Source organism: Takifugu rubripes, chromosome 14, assembly GCF_901000725.2.
Source record: "Takifugu rubripes chromosome 14, fTakRub1.2, whole genome shotgun sequence".
Taxonomy (NCBI): domain Eukaryota; kingdom Metazoa; phylum Chordata; class Actinopteri; order Tetraodontiformes; family Tetraodontidae; genus Takifugu; species Takifugu rubripes.
The window spans coordinates 12,517,990-12,533,386 of NC_042298.1; the positions used below are offsets into that span (position 1 = coordinate 12,517,990).

At 44.8% G+C, this 15,397-nt stretch overlaps 1 protein-coding gene across 1 annotated transcript; it reads right to left on the minus strand.

The window, feature by feature from the left end:
* Positions 1-339: 339 nt before the first annotated feature.
* spon2b (spondin 2b, extracellular matrix protein) lies at positions 340-4,675 on the minus strand. The gene is made up of 6 exons (XM_003970635.3): positions 4,523-4,675; positions 3,644-3,901; positions 3,262-3,485; positions 2,535-2,726; positions 2,275-2,461; positions 340-1,264 (listed from the first exon to the last, which is right to left on the minus strand). The coding sequence occupies exons 2-6, from the start codon at positions 3,876-3,878 to the stop codon at positions 1,086-1,088; spliced, it is 1,017 nt and encodes a 338-aa protein (XP_003970684.2). The 5' UTR covers positions 3,879-3,901; positions 4,523-4,675; the 3' UTR covers positions 340-1,085.
* Positions 4,676-15,397: the final 10,722 nt, after the last annotated feature.

Consider the following 15,397-nt stretch of genomic DNA (forward strand, 5'->3'; position numbering starts at 1 on the left):
TTCGATGTTTCGGTCTCTACTGGAATAATCTAGGTGGGATAAACTCGGTGACATTTCAGGGTTTGTCATCTAAATCAACATTTGGGGATTTGATTTGAATTCTTAAGTGTGCAACATCTGGTTTGTGGTTCCTCGTCAGAAGGCCCGCGAGCCAAGAGGTCCGAGCCCCGGCCGTCCTGCTAAAGCCATTTTATCAGATTAATCCAGCTGGTTTAGCGTGAGTCATCCCGATGGCAGGGAATCCCAGATTTTCACCGACTCGGAGGTCAATATTTGGAGGAAAGCAAAGCAAAAATCGATCATTTCTAATGTTGCGTGTTGTGAGGCCATCAAAAGAGGCTGTTTTTACCTTTTATTCCACATACAACTTACACTTATTTCCCCATTTTTACAAAAAAAAGGTTAATTTCTGTATCGAGCCAGTATCCCAATAACAAAAGAATACACATTATTACTTTCATATCTAATATACTGTACACTACAGGTTAAAATCCTGTCAATAAATATGTTCTTCAATAAAATGGCAACGCTTATGTAAACATTATCTTTCCCATTGCTTAATAACCAATAATGATTCATGGGGCTCTCGAGGCTTCTGATCATCCTGCGGCTGTGTTATTTGTATTTTGCCTTCGATGTTTCTGACATATTCTGTAGTTTTTGAGTACTTTTGCGTCATTATGCATGGATTTATGTACAAATGATGATGGGGGAAGTCATAATGCCCTCTAAATAAATGTCAAACGTCTAATTAAAGCCAATTATTAAGGATCCTCTAAGAATTGTTCAGTCCCCAGACACTTCAGGTGATCGGTCAAAATAACAGACAGGCGTCTGATGGCACCTTTGCAAAACTACACCTCTGTTGAGCTGTCGGATGCACCCGCGCCCCCCAGGACTGAACCTTTTCCTAGCGTAGGAGGACAGTTTTTTTTTTAAAATCACATGTATCCCTCCAGTAAATACACTGCGGTTGCTTTTTTGTTGTTCCTGCCTCTTCGTCCTTTCCTCCCTTTCCTGGTTTTCCTCTCTTTTCGCTCCCTTCTCTCCTTCCTCTCCTTCTTCGCCCTCCGCTCTTGGCCTAGTCATAGGCAGTTATCCGGGAAGCACTTCCTCTCCTCCTCCAGCTGGGGGCAGGCTTTCCCGCTGTTGGCAGCGTGCATGAGGACGTAGCGCGTGCGGTGCTGCACGCCCGAGTCTCCACACTTGCCTTTGCACAAACCCCAAGGCGACCACACTGACACCTCACAGTCCAGGGGGGTATCTGTCGGTACAGGGGGGGTTATTGTTACACCACGACACCGGACTCTTTCCTGCACCTCTATTTATTCTGGGTCACATTCTGACATTTGAAGCACTGAAAATGAACAAATACTTCCTGTTGAGTCGGCTGCTAATCTAAGTTCGAGGAAGCGGTCAGGCAGCGGCGCGGCGGGATCGAGGGCAGAAACCCCGGCAGATTTTTGGCCCCCGCGTGCTGTTTGTTGACGGGTCGTCACGGGAACAGACATGAAGTCTGTGATGCTGAGTCAGGCCTTCAGTCATCCTGAGCGCTGCTGATTACTGCAGCTCTGCTGCCAGGATGACACGCCGCACCAGCCCGCCTCCCCAGATCAGGGATCCTCTGGTTCAGGAGGGGGGGGGGATTTACATATGATTACTCGCCTCCTCGCCGTCATGCTGGAGATTTGTCGCAGGCGGTATAAGAGACTGCTGCGGTGTTGCCATGTAGATTAGTGCACTGTTTTCCCAAGCTCTTTTACTTGTCCCCCCTGTCGTTGCGCTCGTTTATTGTTACCACTAATTAGTACAACAGGGAGTCCTAAAGTGTAACAGGCACAACATTGAGCTTGGCCTCATGGCATCAGCGTTTCTGGGCCTGCGCCCTATTTTGGGTCATCGCTAAAGCTGGAGATGTTTTCCTAAAATGGCCTTTAAAATGATCTGTCTCGTAGCAACTCACTGACCCCGGTCTTTTCTCTGTTTTCCTCTCACGGACTATGGTTTCTGTTGGCTTCTCCAGGTTCATGGCTAATTGAGTCTGTGCTTTCATTAGGAGCAGCAAAAAGACCCAAAAAACTCCTTAATGAGTGTTTCACACAGCCTCCAGGTCGTCCAACACACCCTTCGCTACTAAATGTTTGGTCTAAAGCAACTTATGGCAGCATTATTATTATATTTACACATGAATATACAGCTGGGGGGGGGAGGACGGTGTGTCACTGACAATAATTGCGACGCAGCTGAGGTCTTCGTCCTACTGCTCTGACTTACTTATCAGCTTGTCCTCAATTTCATTCCCTGTCGGCAGCTGGTTGGACTGGGTGGGCTCCTCTGGGAGGCTGATGATCTGATTGTTCTTTTTGACCTTGGTCAGCGTTACCTTGGCAATGGGCGGCAGGTGCTTCAGGCGGGGGTAAAAAAAGGAGTTGGCAGGGTGACTGGGGAAAGAGGAAGTGATCTGTTGGAGGAGAACGGGAGAGTTATTCTCTGGGGCGTCCACGTTTGGGCTCCGTCTTTTACCTGAGACCCACCTGCGTGATTTTGTCCTGGGGAATTGTCTCGAAGTTGGGAGAGGAAAAGGTGAACCCGCTGTCAGTTCCCGCGTCGTACGGGAAAAGCTCCAGCGACACATTTTCTTTCCAGTGGTCCCCATCACAGAGGTCAACGCTGTCCACGCCCACGAACCAGTCCGGGCTAGGAACGATCCGCACGATGAAGGACAGCTGGAAACAGAGAGCAGGAAGTGAAGCGCCGCCGCGCAAGGAAAAGGATAAAAGCGCCGCCTCCTGTAGCGTTTTACATAACGTTTGGACATAAATTATTTCAGAAGGTCTCCTCAGGGGACAAAAACCAACAACATCATCACGGAGAGGTTTAGTAATATCCTTGCTCTGTTTGCACCATTGGCCGGGTTTGGACCTTCTCTCTGGTTCTCTTCCAGACTTCTGTGTTAGATTTCTCTACAAGCGGTAACGACATGTTTGATGTAAGGTGTTTTTTTTATTTAAGCTGGTTTTAGAAGTCAGCAGTCTCCAACTTGGCCAAACAAAACCTTTTCCTGAACTGGCTTGGAAAAATGTCTTTCCTCATATTGACTTATGTATAAAAATGTAAAGACAAAGTTTGGATGTCTTAGTTATTTGACCAAGTTGAATGGAAAAACCCCACATTGGGATGTGTGGTGACTAAAAAAAAACAGGGCTATTTCTTTAATCTTTGACCCAGACTGGGGGAAACGGTGTGTTTTACATTACTTACGTAGGAATGCCTTGCAAAAACCTCAAACTCGGTGTTCATCTGGCCCGTCCCTCCCACGACCGCGGGAGCAGAGAAGACCCCATAAACGCTCTGGATGCGTTCGCCGGCTGCCTCCACTTCTTTTATCAGAGTCCAGGCCTCTCCTTTCTCTGAAAACTCCTTCACACCGTTGCTGGCGAAGCCATTATGCTGCCACATGTGATAGTCGGAGCTGTGAGTCACCCCTGACCAAAGAGAGGGGAGAGATTTTGTTACAGCAGGTGTTCTCCTGGATCTTATGTCCTCACTTTTGCCTTTTCAGCAAAATAATCAGTGCATAGCACGTCTGATTCTACTGTTGTATTGACCTCTGTAGGCTGGGACTGTCACTCTGTGGACTTACCAACTATGTTTGACCACTGTGCAGGGGGGCGGTAGACCGGATACTGTTTCGGGAAGGCTGACCGGGACCACTTGCCATTAAACGTTAGCTTATAATGTGCGGGCTCCGAGGCCGTGCACATAGGGACATCAGTGGGGACAGGCATGGGCTGAACACCCCCGCCCAGTGTCCACAGCACCACCAGCAGGTGGGTGAACGCCTCGAAAACGACATTCATAGTGGCGTGCATGTTCATTTGGGCCGATTCGCACAAAGGACCTGAAGCGGTTGTAGAAACAAAGGAGAATTTGGGTTACAGAGCAGAATTTCACAGCGGATAGTTGTTTTTTATGTCTTGCTTGTTGTGGATTTCTTGTCAAATCTGAGCTATGACAAGACTTCGCAAGTGTCTGGACACAGAATCTAACAGTGAAGGGTCTCGTAGGTTTTGATTACATGTAGGGTTGTCCGGAGAAATGATCTTTTCATGACTGTCTAATAAGATAGGTCCTCCCAGCTGACGTTACATATGTTTAGACTTGATGTCTTCATGACTGTCCTCTATGATCTAAAACATCTCAGAGACAGCAGCAACATATAATAACTCTTTTTTTATCATTACATTGTTTTTCATTCATATTAAATGTCCATCACTACCTACATTTAAACGCTGTATTCTCAGCAAGCGTGTCTAGCATCTTTTTATACATCCCTTAAAATCACCACCTTCCCTTATTTGCATGTCGACAGTTCTCCCATTTGCTGGAACACAGGCACAAAGTCTCTGACAGCCGGGATTTCCCTCATTTGTGCAGACAAATGGAGAGAATTCACACACGTGTAAGCATCAGACGCCGTTGTGTGGCGACGGGATGAGGATGTGGCGGAGCAACGACTCACCTGATGAATGAAGCAGATGATTGGAGAGGAGGGCTGGAGATGAGAAGCAGGGGAGAGGAGAGCGATGGATGGTGGCTGTCGGAAAAGTGACTGCGAAGCTCCAAGTCCTCTTTTGGCTATTTATGTCTTCCAGGAGACTCACCCCTCGTCCTCCCCCTTCTCCTCTCTTGCTCCACTCCCCTCTTCCACTTGCCTCGGCTCTCTTTCAATACTTTATATCTGCAACTCAATCACACCCATGCCCTCTTCGTGGCCTTTGACTGCCCCCGCCACTAGTACCGTGCTGTCTTTACCACTGTTTTAAAGAAGCCCATTAACTGACTAATGTGTTCAGCAGTTCTGCATGCACAGCCAGTGGTCCTGTTAACTGTGGGGGTAGAGTGTCACCAGTATGAATAATAAGGCTAATAATGCATTTCCAGATCTTTGAAAGGGCTCCTGCTGAAGGTCTGAGTTGAATCTGAACTTCTATATTGAACAAAGGTGCTGATTTTTGACGTAGCTAGACAGTTTTCTGAACTCCTTTAATTGGATTTTCACAGTCACATAAATGTAGGTTTAAGTTAAGATGTCCTCTAAAATGTCATGGACTTATCCACGTTTGAATCAAAAAAGGAGTGTTTGAGGCGCTGCTCAGACTTAAATCTACCAGGAGATACAGCTGGATATTTGATATTTGCAGGATATTTTGGAGAATATTCCTGTTTCAGTACACCGGGTGCACATTCACAGCAGCTCAAAAAGAATGTTTTCTAGTTAAAAAAAAAAAAAAAAGGCACATTTTTGAACCTCCATTCAAACAACAAGGTTCCTGTTAATGAGCAATCTTTCTATATCTACCATTTAGCTGCTGAGGGCTGGTATAAAACCTAAAGTTTCATCTGAATATGTGCACCATCTGCTCCTGAGCAGAGGTGTCCCTATTATTCTTTGTGCAGCCTAAACTCCCCCCAAAAATCTGTTTTATTTTCATATAAATGATTCCAACAGGCTGCAAAAATAGTACTTCTAACTGCACGATCATCTGTAATCAACTTTAAATGTGTGCATTTGTGTGTCTGTGTGTGTGTGTGTGGTGGTGGGGGTGGGGTGGGGGGGGGGGTGGCGGGTGGGTGTGTGTGTGTGGGTGGGAGGGTGTGGTGCCTAACTTACTGCACCTAGAGGTGGCAGACAACACTACACATCCTCACGTGAAACACACAAATGTGTGCATGCTGAATCAGCCCAATACTAATGATTTCCATATGCTCACATTTCTTATGAAGACAAATAAAAGCACCTACACACACACCTACACACACACACACGCCCGCACGCACAGACAAACAGTCAAGTTGCCCTCACTCAACCTCTCTCAGGATTTATGGTTTGAATCACGACGCCAGTCTGCTTTCAGTTAGTGGCATTTGAAAGAGGAAATTTAACTCATCACCGCCATCGTGGCCGCTGCGCACAAAACACTGCTGCACTGTGTTGGTTTTTATCGAGGTCGCGTAGAAATGAGTGACAGGTCATAATTTCCAAACGTTTTCCAGGGGTTGTGATATAAACGCTGGCCAGCGTGCAGCGCGTGAGAAGTGACATTTTGGTTACCTGCCACAAGGAAAGTGGCTCCGGGGTCCCCGGGGAGAGAGAGAAAAAGCAGAAAATAGAGAGAAAGCAGTAAAAAGATGATAAATTTGGAAATCTAACAAAAGGAAATGTTGAAAATGAGTTAAACTGATGACACAGATTGTATTTAAGCAGTTTCCATCATGAGGTGTTGTACTATCCGGGTATAACGGTGCCATATTTCCTGATAAGTGACTTAAGTGCTTGGATCATCCACATCAGGAAGAACCACATCTTAATGTTTGAGTGACACACAAAGTGACATTGATTGTGTGGAAGTGCTTTTGAATCGGCTTCTAGACAGCAGAAGACAAGAGTTGAGGCGTGTTTTGGGGGGAAAGTTGCTCTGGGATCAGGTCCACCCTGTGCTTAAAGGGTTGCTTTGTGAAGAAAAACGGCATTTGATGCGAGTCCAAGTCCTGGACGTGACTTTCAAGGGTCAAGGAATTTGAATTTCGTGTCATCCATTATTCTGAAGGATAATTAGGAATTGTTTAGTTTGGCGGTGCTTGGGGAATGTTGTTGTTTCTGCTGTTGCCGTGGAGAGGGACAACTTCATCACTAAACAACGAGCATTTTATGTTTTCAGTGTGTGAGGACAAAAAGCATTTTTGCAGTAAGAACATGTCAGCAACAGAGAGTGGACGGGAAATTTAAAGGAATGTCTATAGAATATGGGTCAGGAACCACACAGGAAGCTCCGCCTAAAGACTGCATCAGGACGTGGGTGCATGTGATGGGAAGGTGAGAGTGTTGCCAGTGGTCATTTAATGTGTAACCATAGCGATGCTGTGTTTAGAGTCTGGCATCCAACCGTTGTAGAAATTAGAGTCATCCCATTCAACTTATTTACAGTATTTACAGTGTTTACAGGCATTTACGACATTACATGTTGCAAGTTTCTGCCTCTTCCTGCTTTTCCAACCATCTATTGTTATCCAGCACTTTTAAACGACTAAATGCACCTTCCACATGTCAAAATGCAGAAACACAAAGCAGTGTGTGCTGCTTACACTATTTAAAGGTAAACAAATGAGATCCGATAATCACAGGACAAGTGAAGGAACTATATCTGCACTTCCCAGAGTGGCTTGGAGCAGCTCAATTTCTATTTCTGGATCAACCTTGAAGAGCACTAAGCAAAATTTTAAAACAATCTTTAAAGTTTCCATGCCTTCAGCGTTCAAAACCGCCGCTGCATGTTTGCAATTGAGGGCAGGATGAAGTCAGGCTGCGGATGCTGATTTAATCGGGCCGTCGAGCTTCGTCATAAGTCAAACTGATGGAGCAGAAAGCTTGTACACAAAACAGCCCAGGTTGTTGCTCTTGGAGTAGAGGCCTTTATTTGGGTGCTCGGTCATCCATGGAAAAAGAGACGCGTCCGTCCAGAGGATGAATCATGTAATTGGGAAAAACGCCCACATAACAAATAAATCACGGACATTTATGTTTTGAGATCACGAAGCATTCACGTGCATTTGATTAGAAGTCAGTGGTGTCACCGTTGTTGCTCTCTCTTTACCTCATACACGAGCAATGTTACATGAAGACGCAGAGATACAGCCACCAGTTAGACAAGCCTATCCTAGATGTCTAGAGACACTTCCCATGCTCTGGTCTATGAGCAACTCTAGTCTACAGTGTTGGGTTACATGTAGATCCAGTTAAAGGAAGCTGCACTCACTTACTGTGCTGCTGTTAGTCCTCCGAAAGGTTTTGATGTGGCACTTTTAGGAGCATTTGGCACCTGAATGACAGTTTCAGTCGATGAGGTTTAAAAACCGACACAAAATTCATTTACAACAAGGAACCCTGAGTTATGTTATTGGTGGAGTGGTCAAGTGAGCAACCTGGCTGATCATTATCTCACTGGCCAGTTAGAAGTAAGGGACTTTATTCCTGTTGCCTTTATATTCCTCTATCTTCATTTCTCCTTTCTAGATTGACCGTGATATTTCATCCCCTACTGTCTCTCTGACATAGTTTCCTCCATCTTTGACAGGTCCCCCTACATCCTTCACATCGACTCACACTCATTTTCTTTTTCTTCCCCTTAGACTCTTTCTCTGACCCACTATTGTAAGGCCCCATCATGTTTTTCCCATCATGCTCTCCTCCCACCCTGCAGTGAACCCCCAGCCGGAGATATAAAGGACATGATTTACAGGGCCCCTCCACTAACAGGGGGAGGGGGGAAAAAAGAAAATTGGAGATCAGTTTTCCAGCCCAATAGTTGCACTTTCTTGAGGGATACATTTTTCAGTTAGCCTTGTGGTGTTTTGGCATCTGTGTGGGTGAAAATGCAAAAAAGTTTCCACCTTAACAGAAAATTGTGATAAAGCCAGTTTTGGTTCTCTTCTTGTGTGTTCGATTGGTCTGAAGGAACAAAGTGACGGGGAGGAAGTAAATACAGCTGGCTTCTGTAAGGCTCTTTGTTAGCATGTAGCAGTAGCAATAGGAATTAGCATGTCTGGAATCCTTCAACAGCATCTTGAAGGCTAACGCTGCTTTTGACAAATAGCAGGTAGGGATCTCGTGGGTGTACAAAGTGACCTTTCTGCTGCATCGTGATTTCGCCGCAGTCAGCGTCATTTGCTTCTCCAGTCGGTTGAAAACAACAACACACAGGCTGCTCCTGGCCACCACCAGACAGTCGCGGGTCAGGGTCATAAACTTCACTGCTGGATATGCAAGAGCACATCTGTGCGTCAGTGTCAAAACAAACCCCGCGCACCCATAAATAAGGGTTATTGCACTCAAAAACCCACAACAAGAACAAAGATAAGGCAGGCCAAAAATATTACAACCAAGAAAAAGGAAAAAGATTAGCCTGCAGTCATGCTAGCAGCTGTACAACACTGTTGGTGACCTGACACGAGGACACAAGATGCCAAAGTTCGACTACCTGAAACCACTGAATCTACATTCTTCACTTCCACATTGTCAACAGCTAAACTGTCGCTAGTCCGGAGCGACATATAGTCCAGAAAATACGGTAATTATCATTTTTAGAAACCTATGAGAGTCTTAAAAGCCGCAGGAATGTGACAGATCTTGGGTGGGAGAAGAGGAAAGAGTGAGCTGTCGGTTGTCATTGTTCCAGTAAATGTACCGTGAAGGATTAATCAAGGAAATCTTGAAAAAGTATCATCTGTCGATCAAGGATGAGGGTGTAATCCATGAATTATCCATGTAATCCATGTCACCTCCTCCTCCCAACACAATGGGAAAAGCTCCCTCTGCCGCTCCGACGTCACGACGACACAGATGTGTGTCCAAAATCTGTATCTTTGGCATCTTTATAGCAGCTTTAGCTTCCAAAATATTTTCTTACTGTTGACTCAGTCCTCCACTGACATTTCAGAAGTGTTACCACCTTGAGCCAAATTGGACTTTTCCCTTTGTTTTCCAGTGAACTTCTCTAAAGTTTCCTAGCTCCAGTGATCTTATCATCTGCTGTAATCATGTAAAAGAATTACAACAGAAGCGAGCAGATGCTTTTGTGTTCGAGCGATTCGGGTTCTGGTGCAGCAAAGTCCACGACTGCAGTTTGTACCTAAATGATGATTTAATGCCATGTTTGTGTGTTGAGACTAATTATTGAGATCAAAGTCTGAACAGAGCTAAGACAGCAGACAGGAAAACTAACCATCCAGCCTCCACCAGCCTCTCTCGAGTTTTTAGATTCGAGACTAGTTTTTCTTATTGGAACCAACCTGAGGACACGTTACAAGAGTCTAAATTTCTGTCTCTACTATATTTGATCGAGTACCTGAAACCACTGAATCCGCCTCCTTTCCTGTGACCTTCATTTCCAAGTAACATCCTTCACTTTCTGTCTGCTAGCGACATTATTGCAAGTCACCGACCGTCGTTACGCAACACTTCCGATGCGCGCCAGTGTTACATCGATTCTGGCAGGAAGTTGGGAGGAGCGCGCCGCTCAGCATCGGACGCACGCAGAAAACAGATCACTGAAATTTTCCACACCGTGGACGGATGGCGAGTTGTTCGCCTGTCATGTTGCCCTGTAGCGTTATTGCGAAACCATCAGGGGGTTAGAACCATAAACCCCCTGACACTGTTGGCTGATGGAGTGGCGGCCAGAGGATTGACCATCAATAACCAAGCAGATCATTTAAATAAACCTTCGCTCAGTGACAGGTGACATAAAGGTTACGTAAATGTAAATGAGTAACCGTCCGTTTTCCGGGCTGATCCACTGGGCAGTGGCGGCATTTTTAGACCCTTTTCACCTTTTGTTATGTCTAAAATAAGATGGTTTCCTCATCAATCTGCACTCATTGGCCCTCTTTTAGCAAAGGTAAAGAACAACAAAGGTGTGGCACCCTTCTGGTACGTGGATGTAAAGCAGCAAAGAGCCTGTAAAAGAGCGCAGCTAAACCCTCAGCATATTTTAGGCATTGCTGTAAAATGAATATAATCGCTACAAATCCCTTTCAGAGGAAGATGAAATCTAACTATATGAGACGTTTTAAAAAGCCAGAGGTGTACTTAGACCATTTGTCTTCTCTCATTTAACCCCGCATGTGTAAATAAAATGAACTATTTGATATTTTGGGCTAGCCACAGCAGAAAACGACACCAATGTAAGCTGGTCTGTAGTGTCTCTAATGAGCGCTGGACAAATCAGCTCTACAGGAGCCGATGCAGCTGCCAGGCCTCGATGCAGATGACTTACTAAGAGTTTGGAAATGAAGAGACGGGGTGGATATTAAATTAGCACCGCAGTCGAAAGCAAACCTCAAATCTCTGAAGACGTATTCTTTTCAGCTCACACGAACATCCATCTTCAGCTCTGCCTTCTGAAGGGGGACCGCTTGTTGGTGTTGGTTCAGGAACCCTGGGACACAGAAATAATATTGTTGTAGACGAATCAAAATGGAATCTTCTCCTACTTCATCTTTCACATTTTAGTACCGCCGCCATCCGGGGGGGGGTGGGGGGGGTTCGCCCCTTTTCAGGGAATCACATTTTACAGACCCAATGACTTGTCAAGATGTGTTGTTTTTGCTGGACAGAAGAAAGATGAGACTTTTCCCTCATTTTCCCAGTGATGCCAGCAGATTTGAAAAAGAAAAAAAAAAGTAAAAAAGGGCCACAGTTGTGCTGAAATGGTTTCCACAGGCAGTAAAGGTCAGATCTCTCCTCAGCATGTTGGGGGATGATGTCATCGTTAAAGCCAAGAGAAAAGAGCGCCAAGCCAAGGGTGAAAATCCAATATTTCCACATGACTTTTGTCATGATGAAACTAAAGCATCTGAACCTCTGGCCCTGATTGACAGGCTGCTGAAGCAGACACACAACCTTGTGTGATGGTTGTGCCCATAGCCTGACATTGTTAAAGACACCAAGACTCCTTGTTAACCGATTAAACAACCACAAGTCACTATCAGCCACGGGAGATAACAAAAAGGTGTTGTTGTTTTTTTTAAATGTTACGAAACAGCCATAATCCGCTTCTTAGTTTCCTGTGACGTCCTAACTGTGTTTTTATAGGTGTGAACTGTTAAAGCCCGATAATCTGTCCAAACGTCCTCCCCAGATGTTTTTTCTCAGGTTTCTCTTTGAATGAAATAATGATGACGGATGCGAAAACTGCTGAGCAGAAATTGACAGCTGAGAAGGAAGATGAAGAGTAGGACTTTCCTCTTTCTCCCCAGCTCTGCCGGAGACTTTCTGGGGGTTTAGCGATGTCGGAAATGAAGAATCTACTGCTGGTCCACCTTGGATAGTTCCCCCAGATATTCGCCTCATGCACCTATGGCAACAGATAATATATTATGTATTCTTTTATAGATGCAGAGTCATTTGTTTATTGAATCCATTCAGAACATACCAGAGAATGTAGCATCAAAAGAATGTTGGGAACAGCTGGATAGCCTTTGCACCATGCTAAAGCCAACGGCCGGAGCGATGTTGCTCACAGCTCTTCAGCCTCATTCAAATTGGACTGCAAAGGTCGAGAGTCCAACCCGAATCTGCGTTGCCAGGAGAGGTGAATAGAACTCCAGGTGCGTTGGGCTAATTTGCCAGTTTGAGCAGATGGATTTTGCGCTAACAGCTGGATCGTTGTTTTGCAGCTGGGGGTGAAGGGTTATCTGGGGTTCTGCTAGCGCAGGAGCCTCCAGACCATTTTCAGCCTGAGCCATTGTGTTGTGCAAGTCACAACACTGTCCAAATACCCAATAATACACTTAAATTCACGGTTCCTGGGTCCTGCGCTTGGGCTGTATGTGCAGGAAAGCTTCGTTTTCTATCCACCATCCAGGAGTTTTAAAGAAAATATGAAAGGAGAGAAAAAATAGGCCAACCAGTCTGGGTTGTCAGCCAAAAGACCTTTAAGGCCCATGAAGTTTTATGACTGGAACCTAATTGTTAATGGCAAATTGTTGTCTTTATTTCCACCACGGTTCCAGGAAAATTAAGTAATTGCACCTCACTTCCTGCCCAGCACAGCATAGTAAAATAAAAATGCTGTGTAGTAACTTATGCTTAAGCTTGTCAACATGCACATAAATGCACCATCGCTGCTGCTGCTGCTGTTTTCAAGAACAAGACTCAAGAACAAGACTCAAGAACAGTCTTTCCACTTCCTGTTGTGTAAACAGGCTCTGGAAGGGGGCTGCCAAGTAAATATTTCTAAGAACGGTCGAGGAGTTCCTCCAGAGTAACTGGTGAACATTCCAGCCAAAAATCCCTGGAAATATGCCTTGTTTTTCCATGAGCGCTCTGCATTAGAAATGTCAAAAGGAAATTGGAGCCTTTCGTAATTTTCTTGGAAATCCCTCCTGTAGTTTTAGCATGTCGCTATTAAAACAACATATAACAGGTAGTTTTTTGACTGTGCTGAGAGGAGGACTTCCATAGAGTACAGTGCACGTCTGTGGACGTCCTCCAATTTCTCCGCTGTTTTTCCTGCATGTGTGTTTATGTGAGCCACATGGCATCTGTCAAGCGTCAGCTCCTCCCACCTCCGACACATGTGGTCCACAGAAAAGCCCACAGAAAAGCCCTCAAACCTGGCAGCAGAATCTGGGTCACCACCCTGACAAACCTATTTAGGAATGCATGTAAACACACACACACACACACACACACACACAGACCCAACTCAGCACAACACGTTGAGGTAAAATGGGAAAACGTGACCGAGGCTCCTGCAAACACGATTATGAAATAGAAGCTTTATTGGTGTGTTTAAAAAAGGGAAAAGGCTCCCTCAGAGGTCATTTGTCTGTTCATCACATTTACTCTCAGTTCTTGCTCTTCCTCTTCTGTCGTCTCCCTTGTTTCTGTTTTTATTTTGTCATAATGGATTCCTTCACTTCATTTCCCATTTTATTTTATTTTCCCCGTTTCTTCTGCAGCCTTGGCTCTCATCTCAGGTCTAAATGACTGCCTGTTGCATCCCATCATCTAACAAAACCCACTGGACTACAGTCAAAAGATGCCTGAATGGCATTTTTTTTTAATTTAGTTATTACAACCAGTGTTATTGTGGGCCTAAGAACGTTCTTTTACACTATTCTTAACAGGTTAATGCAGAAAAGAATCAATCGTTCATCACTGTCAAAATATTTTCTAGCTAACAAAATAACCAGCTTTTATTAGCATTATAAGCGTTAGCTTGGCTGTGCGTCAGCATATTTTCTATATTTGAGGCAGCGGTGGGACCTCGGCATAAAAACTCAGACGCTCTTGCAGACAAGTTGGATGGCGCTGCTCCTGCGTTCCACCAACAAAATAGTGGTGACCTGCCAAAGCAGCTCCTTTGTAGACACCTTTCAGGCGGCGGTCTGCATTTACAAGCACGTGTCTGGTGTTTATTAACCACCAGGCATTTTTCTTGGCAGAGCAGACGGGCCCTGCGAAGTAGCGCATGGACCCACTGAAACCATTGAACCATTGTAATCATTTCTAATGGAAATCCTGCATTTGTTGGGAGCTTATCTCCGCAGGGGGGCTCACCTCCAGTATTATTTGATCTGCGCCTCTGGGAACGAAGCGTAGGAGAGTTTTAAGCAAGTAAAATACCAGCTGAAACCATTTATTTTGCTTTTGAGTGCAGCAGGTTACAGATTATGATTTGATTATCGGTTTCAGGCTGCCGCGAAGCCAGAAACAGTGTTGCACTCTAACCATTTAGGTTATTGGTTATTTAAATGACGCGCTCATATAAACCTCCTCTGACAAATGGAGGCTTAACGAACAAGACCTAAGTAATAAAATAGGCGGCAGATGCGTCAGCTGTCATGTATTTATGTAACCAAGTGTCCCCTTGAGACTAAGAATTCCCTGATGGGGGTTTGTGTTTTTAAAGATTTGGGAGATTCTGGTTCTTTTGAGCATCCTGTGGAAGATGTGGGATCGGCTTTGAATTGAGGGAGAAAACAGGTATTCTCTCGTTTCCCCCAGAAACAAATGTTTTCTCCTGAAGTGCAAATGTGTCTTTGGAAAACACCCTTGGGCTGCATTTTCAAGTTTCGTTTACAGTAAATTTGATGATTTTTATCCCGTTGAGGCGTTTGTGTTTGCGCAGGCCAGCCAAGGCTTTAACAAGGGGAAAAACACTCCCATTTAACGGTAAAACAAGATTATAACCTGGTTTCATGTTCAACGCCTTGCCCAGGGTTAGTTTGGTGGTATTTCCTGCAGCAGCGGAGAGTTTTAGTCAATTACTTGTCATTTCACTGGATTTTCCACTTCCTCTCACTAACCCTAAACCTTTTAGATTTGCTATTGTAAATTTTGTAATTTTACTTTTATTGCTTATGTTCGCGTTCCTGGAGACGCAGTCCTGCCCCTGAGTCAATTGCTCCCTCTGTCTGTTTTCCTTTTCTGGTTCTGCTACATCTGGTTCTGCTTCCAGCTGCTGGTGAGTCTGAACCAGTGACTGAAACATTGAGTTTATGGGCTACAGTGATCGGGAGATTTTGTGTTTTCACTGGGTAGAAATTGAGGGAAAAGTACAGTAAAGTGGCAGATGGTCGCCTGCATGATCTGAGGCAGCAGTGTCAACTAGGCAGATTTTGTTTTTTTCATTTTGACATTGCAGCTTCAGGTTTTGTAAATAGTTACCAAATCTAACTGGATAATACATCTATATTGATACGTATGAGGTTCCTGTAACCAAGTTTGCATGTCCTGATTGAGGAGTGTGTGCTGCTGTTAGCTGCTCTAGCGACATCTGCTGGACACAAGCTGTAAGTTAATGTTCCAGGATCTTTCCCTGTTCAGTAC

Excerpts from the sequence above, each read along its gene's own strand:
- spon2b (XM_003970635.3), bottom strand. The coding sequence starts at position 3,878 with ATGAACATGCACGCCACTATGAATGTCGTTTTCGAGGCGTTCACCCAC. Across the intron at positions 3,486-3,643 it reads ACAGTGGTCAAACATAGTTG|GGGTGACTCACAGCTCCGAC; the intron begins GTAAGTCCACAG and ends CTCTTTGGTCAG. Across the intron at positions 2,727-3,261 it reads TTTTTGCAAGGCATTCCTAC|CTGTCCTTCATCGTGCGGAT; the intron begins GTAAGTAATGTA and ends CTCTGTTTCCAG.